General features: G+C 41.2%; 1 protein-coding gene across 1 annotated transcript; it reads left to right on the top strand.

Annotated features, from left to right (window-relative positions):
• Nucleotides 1-242: 242 nt before the first annotated feature.
• On the top strand, nt 243-4,234 carry en2a (engrailed homeobox 2a). Its single transcript, XM_070986171.1, has 2 exons — nt 243-1,126; nt 3,054-4,234. Exons 1-2 carry the CDS (start codon nt 640-642, stop codon nt 3,371-3,373), a joined length of 807 nt encoding a protein of 268 aa, XP_070842272.1. The 5' UTR covers nt 243-639; the 3' UTR covers nt 3,374-4,234.
• The last annotated feature ends 21,086 nt before the right edge of the window (nt 4,235-25,320 follow it).

Below are 25,320 nucleotides of genomic sequence, written 5' to 3' on the forward strand. Positions count from 1 at the left end.
CACAGATGAATTATTGGGAGTATCTGGAAGCATGCACTGGATTTAAATTAGGCTTCTTCTCCGTCAGTCCAGGACTCTTTCCCTTTACTAAGGCGAGGATGGGCGTTTGTGGACTGCTCTGGAGTCTGCGTCACGTGGCCTGGTTTCTGCCACCCTATTGGTCTAAGGCACGTGTCTGGGAGGACGGTGGGAAAACGTCACTCGGGGGGCTCGTATTGAAAATAAGAACAAAACTCCAGAGTGAGAGTATTAGAGCATCAGTTTAGGAGCCTCTTTATTTACCCTTAGTTTAGTTTAGGCGTAGGCAGAACTGGGCACACTGAAATCGGATAACAATAAATTAGAAGGTGCGCAAATGGCACATGTTTTAGCTCTACGATACCAATTGTAACCCGAGATTGAGGGAATATATGTCAAAAAAGTATGCTTTTCTCAGAGGACACTACCGCAAGGCTTTGCATGGTGTCCAAGGCACTCACTAGAATTTGAGTTTTATTTTTTTTATTTATTTTACGCGTGCATTTTTTTTTATTTTTATTTTTTTACAATTTAATTTCCCCGAAGTTCTTTGCCAATTTTATTGCAGCAGAGAGAGCGATAAAGGGGTTAAAGAGAGTAAAGCGGGGAAAGTGAATCAGTATGGAAGAAAATGATCACGGCAACAGAGACGTGGTGGAGCGGCAGGAGTCGGCGGATGAATCAAACAGAGCCATCCTTCCCCTCTTACAGGCGCCGGGGAACCTGCAGATCCCTCACCGGGTCACCAATTTCTTCATCGACAACATCCTGCGGCCGGATTTCGGACGGAAAAAGGACGGGGGCGCAAACCGCGAGGAGAACAGCCTGGCATCGCGGGAGAGCCGCAGCAGCCCCGCCGCCCCTCAGACCGAACCGGTGGGGAGCACGGTGCCGGCGGAGGGGACCTCCACTCCGCACACGGTTACCGGGACCAAGAAGCCCGCTATAGCCGCCGAGGAGCCCGTGAAACCCCGCGGGGAGAATGGAGACCAGTGCCTAAGCTCAGACTCTGACAGTTCCCAAGCCAGCTCAAACCAACCCTCGTCTCAGCCCATGCTGTGGCCAGCCTGGGTGTACTGCACCAGATACTCGGACAGGCCTTCTTCAGGTTGGTGGCACCGTGCATGCGTTTTACTCTGTACCGTATTCTCGGTAACCTGAAATACCCCGTAACACTGACCCCGGATGCCTTGACCGACTTCTCCCGAGTAGAGCAGAGCGAAGCGTGCTGTGCAGCGCAAACAGACAATCTATCATATATAAATCCATGCAGATTTTTTAGAAACATTATTCACCGCAAAACACAAATCCCACGGTAGACTACACGAACACGTCGTTGCAGAATGTCGGAAAAATACGCCAAAAAAAAAAAAAAGCAAACATAAAAAACAGCTTTTCGGGTGAGAGTGGGCCTATTTTAAAATGCAAGCGAGAGAGAAATCCTTTAAACCTTCAAACTTTCCTTAAATCTTGCTATTTTAACTTCTCACCAAAATACATGAACACATTTTAAAAAGCAGGCATTTTTTTGCGCTATTATGCACAGATTTTTTCTTCACTAAAATGTTTCCATTCAGGCAAATTTCCTCGGGTTATGAATATGATAATAGTGGGGTCCAGCATATACTGAACTGAAGCGCGCTGACAGGCTGCACATCTAAGAGCATCTGCAGGACTGTAAAATAATATCTGGTGCTCCTGTCGTGGCTGTTTTTGCTCCTTAGATGCGTTAGGCGAGTTGTGTTTGGCATGGATTAAATATGCAGCTGTATTCACAATGGAAGCTCCCACAGCCCGTGTTTGTGCTGGCCATTTTTTTTTGCATTGTTTCTTATCGTTATTCAAAAGAAAGCACGAGCTGCAACTTCTGAGCCTGCACTAAGGTTAATATGTAGTGTATTTCTCTTAGTGTCTATCAAAAGTGGAGTACAGCTTGTTCTCATGCATTATGTAACGCTGTATGGAGTGGCGTAGGCGACTACTACGAGTTGTAGAGCTGCACAGTTTTGATATACACACGTACACACACGTACACACACACACGCGCGAGCTGATTCATCAATATAGAGGTTCGGTCTATGTTATGTCCTTTCATTAATGTTTTGAACTCTGTTCGGAGGAAGGAACCAAACACTCGGTCCAAAGGTCCACCAAATAGGCCTCCGTCCAGATGGAAAATTAATGTGCATCCAGTGTGCGCTGCTCAAATTCTATTCACGTTTGCCCATTGAGGAGCTTTTCAAGTGGCCCACAAAAACAAAAAACAAAAAAATGCAAAGTAGCTGCACTGAAATGAATCCCGCATTTCAGCTCACCTGCAAAACAGCGAGCGAGATGCGTCAGCGATGTTTTTCCAGTGTTGTCCTATTGGTTACTAATGCCTTATTACTATAGACTGCCAGTGTGTGTGTGTGTGTGTGTGTGTGTGTGTGTGTGTGTGTGTGTGTGTGTGTGTGTGTGTGTGTGTACGTATGTGTGTGTGTAAGCGAGGAAGAGGGATAGAAACAGGGAGGGAGGGGAGGTTTTGCTTCTCGGGTGTTTTCTTCAGTGGAAGTGTCAACATTTTACAATCATTCCTGCTCTTTTTTCTTTACAAGTTTGCCAAAAAAAAAAAAAAAAAAAAGCTTTAGGGAACCAAGAAAACGCATTTTTGTGATTTTTTTTTTAAAATAGAAAAAGCTTGTAAAGTAACCTAATGTCAACAGATGTCTGAACAGCTATTTGTTGACTAATACTTCCATTTTGGAGACTGAAATTAGTTTAAAAACCTTAATTTTCTTCTAAAACAGTCTTTACGCACGTGTTTTAGATACATTTTCAGCCTCTATCCTACATGCAAACTAATAGAATAATATACTAGTTAAACGGGAGATGAGCATTTTAATGAGAAAACGTAAAAAATAATATTTTTTATGTTGAAGTTGCATATAAAGGCATTTGTCCGGTTATCGCCATATTCATGACCATGTTTTGATACTGACAAACCGTGTCTCTGTGCCCCCACCATCCCACCCCACACATCACCCACACTGCAGGGCCAAGATCTCGCAAACCAAAGAAGAAAACGACCAGCAAAGAGGACAAGCGACCACGGACGGCCTTCACAGCAGAACAGCTGCAAAGACTAAAATCGGAGTTTCAGACAAATCGGTATCTGACCGAGCAGAGGCGGCAGAACCTGGCGCAGGAGCTGGGCCTGAACGAGTCCCAGATCAAGATCTGGTTCCAGAACAAGAGGGCCAAAATCAAGAAGGCCAGCGGCGCTAAGAACTCTCTGGCCTTGCACCTGATGGCACAGGGACTGTACAATCACGCCACCATCACGTCGAAAGACGAAAAATCAGACAGCGACTGATTTTCAGAGAAGTCAAGCAGCCTCCTGACGAAAAAGACCCTATAGTAATCCTATGATAGATTTTTACAGAGATATCACTGCGAAACTCTACCTACAGGAATATTTAAAGATACCACAGCAGATTAAAATACCACAAAGTTCTATTACTATCACTATACCCACTCCAGATATACCACAGGTCCAGGACACACAGGAAATTAAAAAAATAAAATACTACAAAGGAACAAAAAGGTCACTGGACTGCAGAGAGTCCCTACAGGAATATTTAATGACACCATAAGTCTCTATAGGTTCCTATGGGAATATTATAGTGATTTTTCGTTATATGGGAGGTTTTGTCAAGCCTACAATGCAATAATTTCATCAAATAAAGGGCCAGTGTGTAGAGTATACCAGCATAAATTGTTTAAAAAAATAGAGATATTTCTGCAATATCACGTCTATAAAAGATGTTGTATAAAGGTATGTTTTCATTGTTTGTCGCCCCCAGCCCCCCCACCCCACCCCCCACAGGAGGTAGCTACAAATGCTTACACTCTTCTTTTTTATATAGGCCTACTGCTATCCATGATGGTCATCATTTCACATTGAAACGAACTGGCACTTGACGTTTCCATCTGTCAGTGAAGTGAACACACTGAAGTCCAAAGAGTATTTTTCTGCTGCATCCAGGCTACTGTGAATTTAAATAAATGCTAACACGAGTTTTATTTCCACGCTTTGTTGGCTTTCCTTGGTTGTGTTTGATGTAAAAACGGACAGAGGAAGGTGTTTGTGGAGTGGCAGTTGCAGACTTAATTGGGCAGACTATGAATTTTGGTACGTTTTTTAAAAAATAAATAAATAATAAAAATAAAAAAACAGGAACATATTATTGTAAGGGACTGAGAGGGGTAGCATTTCTTTTTCTTCCTAACACGCCACTTGACTAAAATGCTAAGCTAGGCCTTGCTTATGTGGTCGTCTCATAGCCTTTAAACAAACATTATGTGCGTACTCCCTTCGTTATACCAATGCATCAGTGCAGCTATTATAGTTTTTAAATAGCAATATGAATCATTTTTTTGTAGCTAAATGAATTGAAGGCTATAATGCTGCCTATAAAGTCACAGAAACAACTCTGTAGCATAAAGACAATGACAACCATTTTGCGCACTCTTGAGTATAGACTATAAAAGCAGGTTGGATGTTCTTGTTAAATCTTTCTCTATATACAGTTTTATTACATATCCATATATCATAAAAAGAAGGCAAATCCGTCAGTGACTGTATTACAAATGTTGGAAATCTCTTATCGTTGTTGAAAGGACTTCATATGTGTATTTATATAGATTATATTGAGAAAAAAATCTATCCAATGACCAGTGTTGCTTTAGAGTAGATATCTGAGGTGTTTACACTGCTTGTTTATCTTGCAATAACTTCTTTTTGTTTGTTTTTGTTTTGTTTTTTTGTTTTTTTTTGTGAATGATATATAGTTTATGGGGCCTTTGCATGAAAGCTGCAATTTGATGTACTTGGGCAAATAACTGTGTTTATAAACTTTGGTCTTTATCGACGGGAGTATGATCGAGCTAAGTTTTCGACTGTATCCATACCAAATTGTGGACTTTTTGCCTTTCAAAGTGTTTTTGTTGTGTATCTGCAAAAAGTGTGTGTGAATTAAAATCCACCAAACAGAAACACACTTTGCCTTAAAGTTCAAGTGTGAACTTTTTATGAAACAGAACTGTGCCGAATCAGAGAAGCAGTATTACTTCAAATGCAGACTATTCAAGTTTAATGCCTTTATGAAAACTGCTGGTACGACATTATGAATTTACTCATCAGCGTATATCTATCTATATATGAACATGTTTAAATAAAATTACAACACAGAGTTGTAGAATACAATGCTATTTTTTATTTTATGTTGGAAGTATTCTTTGGTATAAATGTACATAATTTGTATCATGTATTAATTGTGTAATTAACTGCCTCCTGAAAACTGCAAAAGAAGAGTAAATAAACCTTGAAGATTATACACAAATGAGTTTTCCAGCATCTTTGTGTGCAGAGATGAGTTCATAGATTTCCATAAATACATAGAAAAAATAAGTGAGGTCTGGCTGAAGCAGAAACTGACCTTCAGTCACTGCTGAGCTACTGCAGGCACCAAAATGTAGAAACAACAAATGCATTAGTGACTAAAACAGTCCAGAAAAGATAATATGCACAATGATAGTTTTAAATAGATGTTGCCAAGATGTCAAATATGCACAAATGTGAGCACAAACATTAATAATTTGCATAGCATGACAATCCCTTCCATGCAAACGCCCACTCGTTCTACGGGCGGTTCAGGATCACATTCATGGAGGATCAAATTCATGAGGTTTCAGATTAAAACATTCGCAAAAGCATCCAAACATTATGCAAGGGAAAGCCTTGAACAATTCCCAGGCATGTTTCCTCAACAATGCCTTATCTGCATTTCCATACTTGCACCGCTAGTCTTTGAACGGCATGTCTAACGGCCGGTGACTAGCATTAGAGCAGATAGGGCTGCTCCCAGCGCTGTCTTCACGACGGTCAGTCTTCCTCGCTGCTTCTGAAAGGAGCCTGCGCTTCTATCACGAGGCAGGAATGGGAGTCGAAAAGAGGGGAGAGAGAGAGGGAAGGAGGGAGGGAGGGAAAGAGGGAGACACACTGGAGAGAGAGAGAGAGCAATGAAGGTCAAAGCCTGTCATGGCTGCAGGTGGCTGGTTTCCCCCCCTCCCGCCCCTCAGTAACCCATTCTCCACACACAGCTTTCTCACTCCCTAACTCCTACTCTCCCTCTCTCTCACACACACACACACACACACACACACACACACACACACACACACACACACACACACACACACACACACACACACACACACACACACACACACACACACACACACACATCTTACTATCACTTTTATTTTATTCCTGCCTGGCACGCACACATCTCCACACACTTCATTCATTTCTTGTTCCTCCTCACATGCACACATACCCCTGTTGTTTTGGTCCTTCATTCGGCGCATCAGTAGGAACCTTCGTCAAAATATTCACAGGCGGGGAAGCTCCCTGAAGTTCAGATAGGGACACCGATGCATGAACAATAGCTGAAGCTGTAAGGCTGCTCGGGCACATTCTCCTGGAACAGAAGCTGTTATCGGAGAATGATCAGTCTCATCTCTCGGAGTGAGATTCAGGTGGTCGAGTGACCAGAAGCGGTCTTTGTTTGGGCCTCTGGCTGCTTCACGCAACAGGAAAGTCCAGCATTGCTGGTGAAACCCTAACATATGGCCTGAAACATTGGTAATCTGGGTAAGATAAGGCTGAGAAATAAGCATCTCTTGTGGGACGGGATGCAGAAATCGGCCTGGAATGAAAGTTCTTTCCTGGAGAATCGCTGAAAGTTCTCATGCTGTAAAAAAAAAAAAGGAAAAAATGGAAGTGAGCACAGGATACATCAGGAAAGTATCAATGTCTACCTCTAAACACAAAAGGGCCCCATCCTGCTATGACCTCTCCCTACCATCCTCCCCCCTCCCCTACTGTGTCATTTACCCACAGTTTCTAAATGTTTCCTACGGCCAGAGTGGAATCTACTCAGAGGTGCCTGGGCTTTGTGGCGGAAACATAATTAAAGTGGTGAAAGATGTAAAAGGTGAAGAATGGGGATGACATCAGGCCAATTTCACACTTGGCACTCGAATGGCTAGGTCCAAGCCAGGACTCTTGCCTCGCAACACAGATCAAAGCCCACTGTCACCGCACCAGCGCAGGAAAAAAAAAGAGGCAAAAGGACACCTAACTATGCTAATCCCCAGGACGAATATATTTTAATCTTGTTAGAATACAAGTTAATGCCGTGGCTCAGTGACTGAACTTTTTGGCAAGAATGAGAGGTGGACTGAATTACTTTTACCTTTTCTACATGAGGTGCCTCTGTCTGGCACCGGATAAACAGCCAGAGTCTGAACAAACTTTCTTTCGGGCAAACTCAGCATATGATCAGGCTGCGTACTGTACAGGCAGCAGATAGCGGTCGCAAGCCGCTGAAAAGGCGAGCAACAGTTTTCATTAAGAACAACAGAAGAGGGGGGAAAAAACCCCAGTGGCTGTGTCAGTGACCCCGTCTGAATCCCCACTAGGGCACCTAACACGCAAAGGAAATGAGTATTTTGTGGACTGGTTTGTCCCCTCTCACATTGAGCCCTCCTTTCTCAAAAGCACCTTGGTAACCCTTGATCTCTCATGTATGGAAGTCAGGGCGCTGGGGCCTGCAGAAGTTGACTAGGCAGACAATAGCAAGCGGATGCTTTCTGGAGAAGTCACACCCAGGCAACTCTCATTTCACACACCGTGTCTGAGCGACCCTTGAAAAAAAAAAAAAAGAGAGAGATGCAAGAGTTTTCAGTGAGGATTCGTTTTGTTCACTTGACCAAATTCAGAATAAAAACAAATCTCCATGAACACCACGTCTGGCTTCCCGAGTGCACGTCTCCTGCTTTGGGGAGTGAACTCAAACAAAAATCATCTTAAATTTAAATTTCACAAAGTTGTTTGTGACGATGAGCAGTTCGTCTGGTCCTCGCCGGCTGAACGGACGCGTCACAAAAAGATAAGCCCTTTTATTTTCGGGGTCAAAACGTGGAAAGCGTGCTGAGAGAAGACTGAAAAAAATGACTGTTCATAAAGAGCCGATGTTAAAAAGTCCGTATTTGTTCAGAGGAAATCACTGCAGGTGATGCAGACTGTATCAATTGTTTGAGTTCAATCAGTTGTTTTTGATATCACTTTGCTGTTGCAACGAACTCTGAGACCATATCACAACAAACACTCCTGAAAGTCCAAAAACTGACTTTCAGCACAATGTGCTGATGATATCTTTTTACCAAATGAAGCAGACGTTCCTCCCTGAACCAAACATTAATAATTTTAACCCATGAAGCATCGACAGATTTTATTTCTAACTTTACCTTTACTCCGAACACAACAAGGGCTGCAACTGGCCATTATTTTCAACGTCGGTTAGTTTGTTGTTGTTTACATTTTTCATCCGCCATCGATTAATCATTCAGTCTCAGAAATAACAAATATGAATTTTCCAGAGCATGAGGCGGCATCTTCAGATTGCTTGTTTTGTCCAGCAAACACACAAAAACCCAAAGATATTTAATTTATGATGACATAAAACAGAGAAAAGCAGCAAGTCTTCACAGTTTAGAAGGTGGAGCCGCTGAAAGTTTTGCCTTTTTTCTTGATCGATGACTTTAACTTATCGATTATCAGAATTGCTGGTTTATCAGCTAATTGTTTCAGCACAAAATGAGACGATAATACCAGTAAGAACTTCACGTTCTTTTCCCAAATATTCTGAGTAATATGGCAAAAATAAAAAAATGAGGTGACTAACGAATGAATACAACTGACATTATACTGAAATCCACAATTTCTTTCACAAATTTCTTAATTATTCGAAGCTTTCATTCAGCACTACTAGCCTTTTATTTTAACAAGCAAAGGTCAGGCGTGGACAACACTTTCAATCTGTGAAGTTAGATCACCTTCAAGTACTGTAAGGTTTTAGTTAATTTGCTGTTTGGCCATGTATCACACACAGGATATATCCTAATGACGGTTTTCTCAGATTCTCAAGTTATAAACTCGAAGTATATCTTCCTGCTTCCCTAAACTCAGAAAGTGTGCCAACTTAAAATATGAGCAAAAACAGGTATGCAACAAAAACTTCCTAATAAACAAGCTTAAAACGCAAGACACAGAAATGATACATAACATGATATATATATAAAATGATACATAATGATATATAACACCTTTTATCAAAGTCTTAACATGTGTTCAGCATGGCATCTGTAATGCACTGAAGTAAACAACATTGAATCTCTACCAGAATTCAGAAGCAGGCTCATGTTAGAGACAGACTCTTAACAACATCACAGGGCTGAGAGTGAAACATTCAGTAAAATGCACGCCAGGGGTCCAAAGGTATCATCTGAATGTGATATGCTGCATTATAATTTCATAATTTATAAGTTGAGGGAGTATATCCAATGAAAACGAGATCTCTTGCACAGGCTGCTTGTGTCTCTTATATTCCTCTACATACTAAATTAAGATGTACAATGTACAGTCAAGCCATTTCTGGCCTTTGTTACTGAGTTTGTGTTGCTTGCTGACACAGCTAGACAGGGTCAAGGATACATCTGACTCACCTCAGGCCCCCTGCTCTCCCCGGGGACTGGCCTGTCACTCACTTTGTGGTTACGCATCATAGGCTGACAGAGGCACAAAGTGAGAGCTCGATGCTGCATCAACAGCAGCAACATCATCACCAAAACCCATCCTTAGCATGACATCTTCCTACTAGTCCACCACCAGCTCTCAACACTGTGGAAGGAAGGGGGGAAAAAACATATTCACACCAAGAGCCAATAATAAAATGTCATTCAGAGTGAGGAGGGAGACCTAAAAATAGAAGATTTGGACTTTTACCTTAAAATTCTTCACACTGCAGTTTGGAGGTGGGGTGCTTGCAATTGAGTCGTTACGAAGTGGGAAACCTGCAAAGGTTTAAAACGACTGGGTGGAAATGCTTCATTTTCGAAGGTTTATTGAGACCAGATACACACATCTACGCCCTGTGATCCATTCTAAATGGGGCTCGGGCTCATTGAAACAGCAATGGGTTGGCGTAGCGTATAGCCTTTAATTGGTATTAGTTGGATGACATAATAAGCACACGCATAGAGCTGTTTGAGTAAGAGCAAAGGGTTTCAATGATCACTGATCACAGCACTTTGTTCTTTCTGCATTAAAAATGAATACAGTCACTGAAATACTGTACTGCACCACTTCAGAATACAAATGACGCTGTGGCCAATGCTGACAAGCCAAACTTAGACCTGTTACAACTAAGACACATACAGTATAGGAATAAAGTAGCTTGTTTTTACATTTGAGATGCTACGGAGCAGAAAATCTGGTGATGCTCAGCAAGCGCCTGTTCCCACTGAGCCAGGCTGCAACCGGTAATATGGAGAATAAAATGGCAGCCCGCCAAAGACCTGCATGAGGAGTTCAAAAAAAGGGTCACACCGGATCCAAAAAAATCATATTTAGCATAAATGCTTTCAATTTAGCTGCATTTAGGCTACGAAAATAGTGTAGTCACGGTTTCGCTAATTACGTTTGAATGAATTCTGAGATTAAATAATTTCAAAAGGAGAAAATCCGGCGACATTTCCTTCTATATGTGCACAAATGTGGCTGGGAAAAGAGCCTTGTCGTGAACTACTGATTTTGGATAAAGCAGTGACAAAAGAGGTTAACCCTTCACTGATTTCACCACCATCTACCTGTCCAGGCTTCTTTAGATTCTACATTGTATCAGACGGCCGAATACACCAAAAATAATGATCTCAGTTTGAGTTGGCGTTCAAGGCGAGCTGCAGCTCAGTCGACCGTGCCTTAGCTCGCAGGAGTGGGCGTCTCTCTCTTTCTCCCTCTCACTCATTTTGCTGCATGCTGCCATTTTAACTGTTCCTGAGTGGCAGGCGAGAGGGCGGGGTTGGAAGCGGCGGCCATGATGGTGGAAACGCTACACCCACTCCTGAGGAACAGCCTCAACATCAAAGCCAAGCCGCACATTGGGCTATGTTGTGGTTCAGGCCAAAAGCAGGGACTGTAGGTACAGGATGACGCATGACGTGATAAATAATACCAACAACTCGGTGCATGCACGACCAAACATTTGCATTAGAGAATAAACATACTATTTACATTATTCTGACTATTTGAAACAATTTCACGAAATTCATCCTGGTTACTTGCAAAAAAAGAAAATTCTACTCATCTGATTTGCAAAATTTGCACGTGTTCAAACACAAAATACTCCCAGTATTTCAATACTGTACATCAGTGTTACATTTATAATGTTTTCAAATCTTTTTCATTAAATCATCTATGTATTACTCCTCGCTTTAAGTACAAATTAAAAGGAAATTGCATGCTGAGAGGTGCTGCACATGTGCTGCACATTACTTTCATCTATTGAAATATAAAACCAGAATTTCATAGAGATAAAACAGAATAAAACTGAATGCAAGTAGATAACTTTGGCTCAACAAGGCACCGCATAAAAACAGCTCAAGGAGACGAGTATTACTCAGCAATGTTGCAAAATACTGAGTCAGTGTAAGAATATTTTTCTGTTTCATCTACAAGCTGCCTGCTGAATATCATATTTCACCAGATAAAACAGATGTATCAAATTCAGAGATTACTTACTGCGCATGAGAGACAAAATGTCCAAAAACGCATCAATCTCAGAAAACAACCATGAACCAAGAAGCAGCAGGACTTCCTTGGTGTCTGAAATTAAAAAAGCGAAGGCAGTTCTCCTTCCAGGGATGTCATCGTGGGCTCAGATCAACTAAAGCAAACAAACATGAAATTCTCAACAAAGTAACGCTGCTGCTTCAGAGCTGATGCTGTTCTCTGCCTCTCGCGTGTCCTGACGTCCTGTAACATCAGTGAAATTATTAAAATAAAAAAAGGGAAGTTTTGCCAATAAATTCATGCCTGTGGTCCCTCAAAGCAGATTGTGTATTATGTGGGTCACATCCATACCCCCGCCTCATTTCCCCACCCCCATCTCTGAAAATTAAAAAAAAAAAAAAAAGTCTTCCTTGGATAACCACTGTGGCTCCTAACCAACTACATTTGAGGTCAAAGTTCATTATGTCCCCTTGACAACACCAGGGCAACAAGCAACGGTGTCTAGACAGGTCATGGTATCCCCCCCCCACCCCACCCCGTGCCCACACCAACCCACCACCCCCTGGCTCCTTCCGGAAGGAGGTGTCAGCAGCAGCCAAGTGCAGGGTAAACAGGGCAGGGGTGGGGGTGGCCTTTGGCCCTCGTGAGGTCGGATCAGCACCTCCACCCTCCACTGATCAAAGATGAGGATCCTCCATACCAGGGCCTTGGTCAAAGGGGGCAGGGTCGGGAGATGAACTCTGCGTTTCTGTAATCTAGACGTGTCCAGACCCGATTGTCTTCTTTCACAGCCCAAAATGGACCCTTCCGGTGCTGCTGATTACATTAGGGAGGACAGCCTCTTTTCACAGGGGCGCCCGGACAAAAGAGGCGCTTCCGTGCCCCTCGCCATCTGGTCCCAAAATAACAGAAAAGGTCCCAGGAAAAAAAAAAAAAAAAAAAGCCCAGGCAGCACACAGCCTTAAATGAAAGGAACGCTGTTTGAATAGATGGGATGGCTGGACAGATAAGCAAACATACAGTAAAGCCTCACACATTTACGCAGAGATTGGAAGCCAATCTAAATCAGCAAATAAAGCCGTGTACATGGGCTCTGATGAGCAGGTCTGCAAATCACTGGCGGATTTACGCAGAAATGGAATTCTGCTGTGCACCATAGAGAGAATAGAGAACTGTGCCACACATACATCATCATTACCGCAAACTATCCATGCCCAGAGGCTCTTCATCAGGTTAAACTAATCTACGCTGCACCACCGTGGACCACGCGGGTAGATGTGTGATATGTGATAGTTTTTGAGTTTTTAAGTCGATGAAAGGTGCAAATAAATCAAGATGCACCTAAAAAAAGTTGAAGTATATTGTAGCTCAAAGGATTTTTAACTTTAAATTCAGTAAATCACCATCATTGATTGACAATTAGCAGTATGTGCAAGCTCCTAGTGTGCGCGCTGCATGTCTGTCATATCCCTGTTGGTTCGATTCACCTTGTGTCCGGTCCACTTTGTCAAAGCTGTGCGTCTGTGTTTGGAGCGAGGCCTCATGAATTTTGACCGTTCATTTCACATACCAAATAATTTTTTTTTTTTTTTTTTACACTGATGCAGCTGCTGTTTGGGCACAGATTATTTGGCCTAATTGCAGCTCATGATGCCTTGAAAACTCCCAGAAATCCAAGTGCTGATTACTAGGCCTCTATTATAGCTGGAAATGCTGCTAACTGCCATTCCACACAGTATCACCAGCGTTTGGAGCATTGTTTGCGATTGTGTTGAAGTTACTTCAGAGCTCAGATTCTTTTTCGTGATGTGTTTAAGGCTGTTTTTGTGCACTGACAGACTAACAGCCCACTATAAGCATAATCACATGAGGACGTTACTGTTAAAGTTGTCAGTCCTCTGGACGTCTTTGCTGTCAAAGCTGTGGTATTTTGACATAATCGTGTGGGTTTTTGAAAGGGTAATGCTAATCACAGGGAAAGACCAATCCAGATGTATTTGTTTATTTTTGCAGATTATGTCTGATTTTAAATCCAGTTTGTCCAGATTATAACGTGTTCACCTCAGCAGCCTCTTTGAAATGTTCACATGTTTAACACACAGGTACTTCAGGTAAGCTACAAGGTGTTACACTGTCACAAAATGTATAACTTGGGGCTTTTGGAGCTCTGTTTTGCTAACACTGATTATATGCTCTGCTATGCATGGCTTGTTTTTCCCCTCACAGTCCACAAGGAAATTTGGTAAATAAACAACCTCATTAGTGGCAAAGGTGATGCTGCCCTTGATCTTGAGCGGTTTTGTCAGGAGAAAGGTGAATGTGCAGCATTGAGAAGTAAAGTTGGATTGAGGAGCTTGCCCACGTGGGACCACCAGCTTTGTTATGAAAACTGATTTCATAACAACACTAAAAATCTAAATTCAGCTCTTGACTGGCACAAGCCAAGCAACGATGAAAGACGCATTGTGTGCCAGCACAAAACATTCATTTTTTATACGTCCAACAGCCACAAATCGCAGCCTAAATATGATATTAAAGGATTGTCTTGTGTCCCTCCGTCCACCGGTCATGACAGGAAAGCTACGAACCAACTCCCTGCCATCTCTTTAAACTCTGTCTACACCTGCAGGATTACAGTAAATACAATCAGCTACAGCACAGAATTCAGTTTTACATGAATGTACGTATTCAAGGGTTCAGATAGACCTGTCATCCTAACTTTGAATGTAGAAACTGTACGGGGGATTTATGAAATCCAAATTAACAGCATTGCCAGAACAAATTGATGTTTTAATGAATCATGAGATATATGCATATTAGTGGCAGAGCGAGGGCATGCAAAGCATCCAAGGTAAAACTCCAAAAGACGATTTTTGATAAAGATTCCCTTATTAGCTTTAAACTCCAGAGAAATTATGTAAAGCTGATTTTAAGTACTGCAATTTCATGTAATTTTAACATCGTCTTAAATTTTGATTAGTGTTAAACATACAGTGTCCCTGGTCTGACATAGCACAAGTTTTTTATGTAAAGTATTACATAAAACAGCAATCCGGTGAACCGTTTACCTTCTACATTCTCCACAGGTCCTCATTTTCCACCTTTTCTCTTCCTGCTTTCTTGCTTCATTTTTCATCATAAACCACATACAGGACCATAAACTTCAGATCTGCTGTGTTTAATCCACATTTAAGTAAGTTAAAATGAAAAACAAATGCATTAAAATGCAAAGATGCGCATCTAAGTTGCCGAAAATGGTCAGATGGCACAGATAAATAAGCCGATTCTTAAAAATGAACTGAAAGCGAATGACACTCTACTGGTGTGATTTTTGACAGCTATATCCTGAGAAGAGTGGAATTTACTGTAGACTTCAATGTCTTAAAAGACCTACTTGAAACGTGACAACAAGCTCTTCTCATCCCTCCTGTGATGCAGCAACATCCTGCAAGTATTTTACATCTGATATTTTTTTTTCATCTGTGCCATTTCTGGGAGAAGCAGTTAATAGAAAAACAATATGGAGAGAATAAGCTGCAGCAGGTGAGGTGCTGTGATCAGTGTGTTGTCCTCGTGATAAAGCTCAAGAGGAAGATAAGAGGCTTTTTTTTCCAGTACCAAATAAAAGTTCCAAACTCCAGAGATGAGGCGTGTAACTGCTCTATGATGCTGAGAACTTGCTGTATTGACTTGCACTCAAACAAGGATCTGCCTTGCATAAACATGGCTTGTCATTCTGGTTGTCCTTTCTAATGATGCTGCACGTTTGCACCTGCTTTGGTTCCCCTTCAGCACTGAAAGTCAAACCAAAAACACACAAACTGGCATGGCTCATGTTGCTTTTCTTTGTTCTTTGTTTGCTCAAGAAGTACTTTTTGGCCTTGCAATTATTGATACAAAAAACAGTCGGGGAGAAAAAGGCCTGTCGACCAGAGGAGAATATAAAATGCAAGTTAAGGCCAAAGTGCTTGTGGAGTGTTGCTGAAGTGAAAATGCCGCAAGATGACATTTCACTGGTAAACTGTGCTAAAGTAAATGTGTGGGAATCAGATACACACTAGATATCAGCCGATTATTACTTGTAAGGCTGAATGTTATGACAATTTTAGGAATTCGCTTAATTTATTTGAACTTGCTATACCAGCGTGACGCCGGCAGAAATGTTAAAACTTTCTATGAGCTCAGACAATCATATGCAGAAGTTTTACAAACAGAAAACTGTAATATTCATGAACTACTTTGCCACTTTTTCAAGCAGGTAGTGTGGAGGAAAAAAAAATAACGCAGAGCAACAAGATTCACAGCCAGAAGTGAAGCGAGCTCCTCCTGCAGTGCTGCGTCTGATCATACACCATGTTCCTGCCCTGCCTAAGTGTCTATTCCCAAAGCTCCTTAGAAACAGGTTTTAGACAAAATGCAGGAGAACCAAAGCGCTTCCACCAGCAGGTCAAGCCACAACATCTGACAAATACAGTCCGGTGAAATGCAGCATTTCCAGAACTTCCTCTCTGATGCTCTGACTTCAGCTTACTGTCTCAGAGAAGACAGCAGCACTGAGGGGAGCTCTCCTCCTGCTGCTGCCACTGAATCCTCCTTCCACCAAAACTCTAAATCCTGCATGCCATGTGCTTTAAATTCTTTGTTTACGGGTAAATAAAATCTAAATAACAACAGGCACTATCAAGTCCAGCCCACTACTGATGCATTGTGCACATGTCTGCTGGGGGTTGCACATAACTGGCAGACACCAGCTCGCTTTCACAACTGTGGGGTAAGTGAAGTGAGTGTGACATATAGAGGGCAGGTGGTGCCAGTCAAGTGAAGTACACAAGCGTAGTCCCAATCTGTAGTTCCTTGGCTCCGTAATTAGTTATTTTTCCATATCAATCTCCAAATTATGTCATCAGGCATTACAGAGTACTCATTATTCACTGCAACAAACAAGCTGGAAATAACACTCAATCCTATGGAGACCTGAGAACTGCGTTCCAGGGAGGGACTCGAGTCGCTGTGTGAAACCAACAAGAACCAACACGACACCTGGCATTTTCCAGCTAAAGTGGGCTGTTGCACACTGCTGAGCACCATGGCGAGACGTGCTTCTTAATTGTGTAGGTTTGAGAGCACAGAGGGACAAGAAAAAGCACACATATGGTTGTCCACATAAAGGCTTGAAATCTGCTTTTTTTCTATAAGCATGCATTTATTAATATACAAAAAAATGCATGTGATTGATGTTTGGACAGCTTAAGGGGAGCAAACCAAAAGTTACAGTGTCACTTCAATCTGTCCAATATGTGAACCATGATCTAGTCATGTCACTCAATCCAGACAACGCCCCACAGGATTCAACGGTGTGGAAATATTTCAAAACACAAGAGAAAATCAAATCACAAACCAGGAGAAAGGGGAGAATATCAGATGCCACGATGAAAAAAGTTCCTTTTCAATTTTATATATATTTTTCATTATTATTTTGCCATAACCGCCTCTACAACTGGCCTTGCTGTAATCTTGGCAGTAAGGGAAGGGGAAGCGGTAATCAACAACATTTCGCTGATCAGCACTCAATTTGCAGGGTGTCAGGCATTCGCTGTTTGTGTGATTCATTCATCCACTGTGTGAATGAATGAAAAAAAAAAAACCTGTTGAAGATATGCTGCAGGTTGGAACTGTCTCTCAGTATCAAGTTAATCTCAACTTAATGTTGAATGACAAGGTTTTCTTTATCAAAGTAAAAGTCGTCTTCATGCACTAAAAAAAACATTAGCATACACAAGACTGTAAAGATCAATCAAACTGATCACAGGATCAATCTCCCACAGAGCCTCATTGTGTTCACACAAATAACTGAACAAGCTTACTCTTAATTCCTGATAAAACCTTCATATTGTTCCATCTTCATGTTTCTGTGTAACTGGTTTGAGCTAATTAGCTCGTGAAAGGTTCGTTTTATGAAGTATTTCGAAATATCCTGAATTAGTATTTATTTATGTTTTGCATTATTCAGTCAATCACTCACGGCTCAGCCTGAATTCAGTTTCAGGCATTTCATGGCAACGGAATTTATTAAAATTAATAAAGTTGCTTTTGACTCTGAGCAAAGTGGCAAATATTCGCAAATGCCTGCCACAGTGTAAATTTAAAACAAAGCCGACGCGAAAATAATGGAAAACTGCGCTGATGCTCCAACATGAAGGGGGTCTAACAGGGTTTAGAGAAGTGTGAATGAAACCTCACGAATAACAGGGCAGCTATAAGAAGCAATGCAAAGGTTTGAATAGTGTCTAGTGTTGACCTGTAAACGCTGATAATTAATATAAATTGTTAATTCAGTGTTACTGGATGATAGCGTTTGCAGGGTGACGATCAGAGAATGTAAACAAATATTTTTTAAAGATGTCACAATGATAAGGGGAACTGGGACAACACCTGCACTCATGCAGTGTCTGCACTTTCAGAAAAGTGACATGAGCCCTGACTTAAAGTCGGTGCAAACACTTTAAAGACGGTAATTAGTTAACAGTTAAAAGCAGTAATCGCCCAGTGATGAAGATGAAAGGACTCAAAGGAAAACAAACTGGAAATGGGCTGGTACCATTCACATCACAGTCGGATTCTAGAGGTCATCTGCTAAGTCCTGTTAAGAGCCTCAAAGGGCAAACGCTCCACATTGAGCACTTTTGTGTGAGTGTTTGGAAACGGGCAGATTTTAAGCACACAAACATGAAAAATATCAATTTCACATTTGGTTTAACGCTTTCACACTTTGTGTCACTGACACCCAGAGAGGAGGGCTGTGGAAGACAAAACACAGCTCCTGGATAAGGATCATGTTAATGCCTATCAATTAGGATCAAAAAGGGATTAACTGGCATGGTTGCAGCGGTAGGATGGGGGCCCATGCAAAGTCACTGAATACTAGGGGTCACACCCCCGACTTCATTAGGCCTGACCTTTCCACGCCATTGTGTGACAGGAAAGAGACCCTGCAGTCTGTTTCCCCTTCGCCCATCTTAGATGGCTTATGGAGAGTCAAATATGAGACATGCAGAAAAGCTGTTAGAGATCAGTGGAATATGAAATATTCACTTTCAAAGTCCAGGGAGACTTATTAGGTTACTGCAACTTGGTGCAGGTGGGTATTTACTCATCAACCCCCAACTTCCCTGCAAAGGAAATCATTTTTTTCACCTTAGAGAGGAGTGAGATTTACTAATTAGTCATGGTGCAGCCTCCCCTCGCTATGATGTACCGCGGGGTTGACGAGCTCTAAGTCTGCCTTGCCGTCTTAATTCACAAAAGGTCAAACGGCAAAGTGAAAGCAGGTATTCCAGGTGTGTTAAAATAAGCCCCAATTAGGGAAAAATGCAAGCACACCCTCAAGTCTCACATATCCAACTTGGAAGGAAACTTTGAGTAAAGCTCCTGAACTGGAGAAATGTTAATGCTGTGGCATGTCAGAGTGGTTTTTTTTTTCCACACATTCATTACATAAATACAGAGAAATGAGAATGTTTTCAGCGTTTACACAAGTCCACAACTGTATGTACATTACTCACTGCTAAACAGGGTTAAACATAGTGGCTGCAGTATTGTTTTTACACCCGAGGGTCAATCAGATGAAACATCCAGAAAACATGTTTACGCTTTTGTTCAAGCATCTTTAGGGTTGAAAAGAGCAAAATTTATAGCTGAGTGAACTAGAAATGAACACAAACTGTGTTATTACTCATTCGGCCTGGTTCTCAGAGAACCACGTTACAGTCTGACCAGATGTTTGCAGTCACCCTGGTCAGAAATATTATTTTATCCTTCTACTGTACCATCCTGTCGATAACCGGATTGGATTGATCCTGGATTAAAATGTGTACGAAGCAAACAAATATCTGCTGATTTGTCATATCAGATTGTTTTTTGTTCGTCTGAATATCGCTGTCAGATTGTTAAATCCAGTATTGGTCAGGCTCTGTAGTGACTGTGTTGCAAGGACACTATGTACCTTATGTTCAGCCTCTCATACCAAAGCTGAACAGTCTGGCCTGCATTAAAAAACCCAGATGAGAGCAAAGTAGACCTGTGTTAGATAACTGATCCACTCTCATCAATAGCAGCCAGCTTTTTCCATCAACGTTTTGCATAAAAGGGTAAAAAAATATCTTAGTTGGCAATTAAGTCCAAACATACACACCACTATAGACGCTGAGCCTGCTATTCTAATCTCCATGAAGCATTGTGCCGTATGTTAAAAGCTTATACTGTATGTAACCATTAGTCTCTTTTGTTGGTAACTTAGACTGGACTTCTCTTCATTTGCAAGGCCTCAGCCCAGCGGCATGTGTGAAGAACTCAGTGAAAGTTAAGAGCTGAGTAAAAAAGCAGAAGTTCATCTCAGGCCAAGAGTTTCCTTCCAGAAAGTGCTTGTTCAGGCTGCTGTTCAGTTTAAGCAGGCGTGCAGCCTTGCACTGCAGTCAAACAGTGGTCACCCAGGCCGACAGCGCTCTTTGTACCGTTTATGAAGGTGTTATAGATGAGCACACTCCATTTAAAAGCCAGTGGTGGATTTGCACTCAAATTAAAACAGGAAGTATTGCTGAAGCTGTAACGCAGCTGAGTGGGAACGGACATGCTGCATGTGCACATCTTAAGACCGGCCGGGTCAGAGAAAACAAATGCAGGCAAACATCCACACAACACTGCAGTCAGAGAAATCAGGTTATTTACTTACCTTTCACAAAGCCCCCCAAAAAGGCTGTTTTAACAACTGACATCACTGCACAATTTCAGGCAGGTAGCCTTCTGCTAATGAGGATTTAATATTCATGTGACATTGATATTGATGTTGTGGCTGCACCTGAAATTCAAATCCTCTGCTCAGTCAGCGAGTGGTGTGTTGTGGTTGTGTTAACGATAAACAAAAGGTCTGCTATCTCCAGGCAAAGATCTTACTGTTGACCCAAGATCAATTTCATACCTCAGAAATTGTGTTTGAGCAGCAGGGAACAGGATAGTTTGCAAAACCTGCCCAATAAACAAGTCACTCATGTTGTTATTCTAATGTTAGGGCATCATGAGTGCAGTAATAAAGGAAACATGCTCAACTGTAACTGATCCGCAGATATATTAGATCTAAACAGCAAAAACTAAATATAGCATGCTATCAAAAGTGGGTGCACTAATGAAAGGAATGACTATTCATACAATCATCATGTCTAAGTGGGAAAACAGCTGAAATAGTTTAGTTTGAGTGTGCATGATTACAACTGGAAAATGTCCACGCTGGCTGTTTGGTGAAGCAGACTTCAGTTGTTTTGGATCATCTGCAAAAGGTCAACAGGTCTCAGTGTGCAAAAAATAAATTAGATTAAAAAAAAAAAGAAAAAAGCACTTTGTGATTCCGATCTGCCTCCTTCCCCTCATGAAACCACAGCACATGCATAGACCCAGAGTGCCTTTCCTCTCTCTATCTTCATGGACACAGAGCAGAGGCCCAGCTTAATATGTTACTGACAGCCACTGTTGTGCTACGTGGCATCAGAACACAGCCTGGCTTTCACACGAGCTCTTAACAGTGCACGAAAACAAAGTATTCAAGAGGGTAAAGGTCACCTAAACCTTTCAGTTCTACATCACAACATACAGTACTTTTAAATAAATGTTGCAATGGGCGGATTTTAAAATTTAAATAGCATTTAAATCCTGTGCAACTTCATTACAAAAGGCATAAAGACCACTTTTAAGACGAAGAATTTTCAGTTCATGCAATATAATTATATCGCATTATATATCGCTTTAATTGCGTTAATTATCAGCATATTACATACAGTAAAATGTTTTCTGACGTTAATTAGATTTTAGAAGTAGAATATATATGTGTATATAATTAACTTTTTGCAAGAAAAAAATGGTATCGTCCATAAATTAACAGTATTTGCAAAATGAAGTAAGTTCAAAATATTTGCATGACATGATGCCACAAATCTGGCAAAATAGCTACCTGATGTTTTGTCCTTAATTTGCCCTTAATTACTCGAGCGAAACCCGCAAAAAATATTTAGTCTTAAATAATGTTTATAATGCCCGACTCTCTTTTTTATTTAATGCGTATATATATTACAGTTTGTTTTCTATAAATACGGTTTATTATTAATTTAACAACGCTGACAAGTAATTACACCTCTAATATTCACCTGATCAAATCTAAAAATGATCTTTTCATTGCTGCTGAAAATATCTTTTTTTGCATGACTTACTGGTGTTTTTGATGCACTTGTAGCTCGGATCATTTTTGCAATGAAAAATGTTAAACAGCATAAACTGTGCATCGCACACACGACAAATAATTCCACTTTATACTTTTAATATTATGTTACAACGGTGTACTAATACACGCGTGGAATTTAAATACTGTTTCGACATTTATATAAATCTTTATCGATGTGCACTTTCAGTAAATCATATTAAATATTCTGTCCAAAGCGTCTGAACGATGGTTTAAAATGTATGAAAATAAAATCAGAAAAATGCTCGTCGTCCCAATAAAAACTAACCGCGCTGCACTTGACAAAAAGTTAAACTATAAATCATAAAATTTAGTGCACGTATTTTTCACATGTGCCGAGTCATTTTTCAAACCTGTTCCTCTGAAAAGTTTGTTTACTCCACAGAACTCGTGACGTCCTCTAACAGGATTTATGCTGTGCGCTCAGATTTCATTTTCTTCAAGCTACACTACGGTTCATCTCTTTCGCCACTGCCTAAACCTAAAATGGACGCTGCTGGCTTTGAGTTATCGATGGCTAGTACCAGCGAAGGGTCACAGCTGTGCAGTTGTGCTCTTCGGAAGGGAACAGGCAAATGGATCCATGTTTTGGCAGTCTGCCAGGAGACTCCTTAAAATACAGTGAAGGCCTTGATTTAAAATATGCCCCACCAATGTCAAAAACTGCGTCATTACGCAGCAGAGGCTGCTGAGATAAACAACCCACCGTTTACAACAGACAATGGCAGGTGCTGCTCTCGTACAGAACAATGCTTTGAAACATGCTCAGATTTTACTCTGTATGTGCACAGAAATAACCCAAGAAATCTTTTCATTATAGCTCAGGCAGCATTAGAGCCTAGATGAAAGCCTGTTTTCTCCAGACATCATCATGATGTTACACCTCGTGACTGCACTGTGGGTGGAGACAACGAGCCAATAGAAAGACGGGATGAAGATTCAGAGCCCTTCTTGCATCAGCATTTTCCGGCTAAGCCTCAAGTGAAAGTTACGAGATCCATATCCATGATTATCTTATGAAGAGATCACAAATCTGTGTTAATAAAAAATGATTGCTCCTGAAGAGTGAATGACAGCACTGAATTTGATTTGCTATTTCCAAGCATCATATCACATAGAATTGGCATTGCAAGCCACAGCTCAACCTCTGTAAACACTGGTCTCTGCAGCCGACTGATATTTCCCCCAGGCAATCGCGTTCACTCACCGCAGCACCTTAAAGCATTCCTAGAATTGCTCTTCTCAACTTTTAGCGTGCCCAAATGTGCTTTAATGAACAGGTCAACACAGATCTTACCATTTGGGTGGACACGCTCCAGCGTCGAAGACATGAAGGCATGACAGGCTGCAAGAAACCATGGATCCCCTGTGAAAAACAACAGAAAGAAAACATCATTAAACAACTGCGGGGCCTCGTAACAGTGAAGCTACACATCATGTAAATAAAGAAAGCTAAAGGACGAGCATTAAATTAAAAAGCTTTTTCATTCTTGTTTCATTTGTAACTTTAGAGATTCGACTTTTTGCACATTCGAGCTAAATGTGCGGTCAGAAAGTTAGATAAATAAACACCATAGCTGAGACGGTTAGAAAGCAAATAACAATTGTAATAATTGTTGTGAAAAATGCATGCGCTGCAGTATTTAAAGATGGAATTCAAGCTGGGAATGTGAACTGTTTTAACGTGTTTAGTGATGCATCAGCTAATCTATAATCTGCATTCAGGAAGCATACAAATCCTCATCCACGCAGAATTATGGTCACAAATGACAAACAATTGAATAAACTGCTGCACTGTATGCATGACTGACAGCTCTGACAGTAATGGAAGCCATATTGTCAAAAAGGGGTCATCTGATAATTCACTGTATATACAGCAGAGCGTCAAAAATGCCCCATTTAGACCAACAATGAGACGCACAAGGCGAACAGAAATTGCAACAAGTCGCCTCAAGAAAAATCCATGATCCTAAAACTCCTAAAACCAGCGTTTTTTCTTACCTTTCTAATTGCAATTCCAATCATTTTTGTCAGACACTGGATCAGGTTTGGGACAGGCCTGCAAAGATACTGCATGATTTAAGTGTGTCTGTGCACTCCAGTGAAAACATAATCAACAAGAACTCAAAAACCATTAAGCAATATGACAAGACGGGACTAAAGGAGCTGTCTGGGGGCAGACGAGTATGCACTAAGTAGGTGATAATGAAGAGATCTGTCCAGGCTGGTCACTGATATGGCAAACAGATAAACATCACAGACTCACTGTGTGAAAGTAACTTGTAATGTCAGAATGAGGCTAGCAGCACTTTCAGAAGCCAGAGTTAATATTGCCTTTACCCTCATTTACTGACAGAGTGGACTGCGAAAACAATCCTGCAGCTGCTTTGGCTTTTTAAAAACACGTCTCGTCGCTTGGTGCGTTATATGACTTTTTAAAGACGTGAACAATGCACAGAAAATCTTTCTGTCACTTTAAAAAAGAGAAGCTTCTGTGAAAGGAGAGGCTGATCTTCTATCATCACATTTAAAGATAGATTGATGCTTTTAAGATAAGTTTCACTGGCCATTATTAAACCACTTAAATGGGTCTAAAGCAACAAAGTCATGAAAAGCGATAATAAAATGCAACCTGTTACATTTTATTATCATTTATTGCTTATTAACTTTCCCTCCTAGCTGATGAGTAACGCAATCTACTGGATTTTACACTTGGTAATTAGTCCAAAATCCACCAAATATGCTTATTTTGCAGTTGCTAATTTCATGATTTCATGATTCATGATTACTCATCTCATATTGCACAAAAAGCCACTTGTATTCACGCTGTTGCCTTCAAAACATGCTTCGCCACATGTTAGGAAATGCTGAGTAATTACAGGTAACAGATTCGATGCGTGCCGGGCAGATACCGTAGTATTCCTCGACATCCTACTATAAGTATGTGTATTTGTAAGATATATTCAACAGATACAGTGGAATATTCAGAGGAAGGTTTTACTCGGGAGCTATAATAATAATATACATATAAAGAACAATTCTAAAAATACAAATACTCAGGAGCCACCGATGACAGAGACAGAGACAGAGACATTATGGCTGCTCACAGCATATTTTGGGATACCCTGGAAGCCTTTGGCACCAACTGGCAGTGATGAATCGGACAAAATGGCTACCAAGCGTCCCAATAACAGACAGATATGCGGCGGTAGAGAAACGAGTAAGGACTAAACTTCCATCAGGTCAAGAATTACAGTACATAATAACACTGGAACCATCCAGTTACCGGGCTGCACTGACCCACGGATGGTGACTAGTGATTAAATAACAATCCAATCGACTG

The sequence above is a fragment of the Chaetodon trifascialis genome, chromosome 18 (genome assembly GCF_039877785.1).
Source record: "Chaetodon trifascialis isolate fChaTrf1 chromosome 18, fChaTrf1.hap1, whole genome shotgun sequence".
Taxonomy (NCBI): domain Eukaryota; kingdom Metazoa; phylum Chordata; class Actinopteri; order Chaetodontiformes; family Chaetodontidae; genus Chaetodon; species Chaetodon trifascialis.

What these genes read in the sequence shown, in the direction of transcription:
- en2a (XM_070986171.1), top strand. Translation starts at nt 640, where the DNA reads ATGGAAGAAAATGATCACGGCAACAGAGACGTGGTGGAGCGGCAGGAG. An exon ending in CTCGGACAGGCCTTCTTCAG is followed by an intron (nt 1,127 to 3,053) that starts GTTGGTGGCACC and finishes CCCACACTGCAG; the next exon opens with GGCCAAGATCTCGCAAACCA.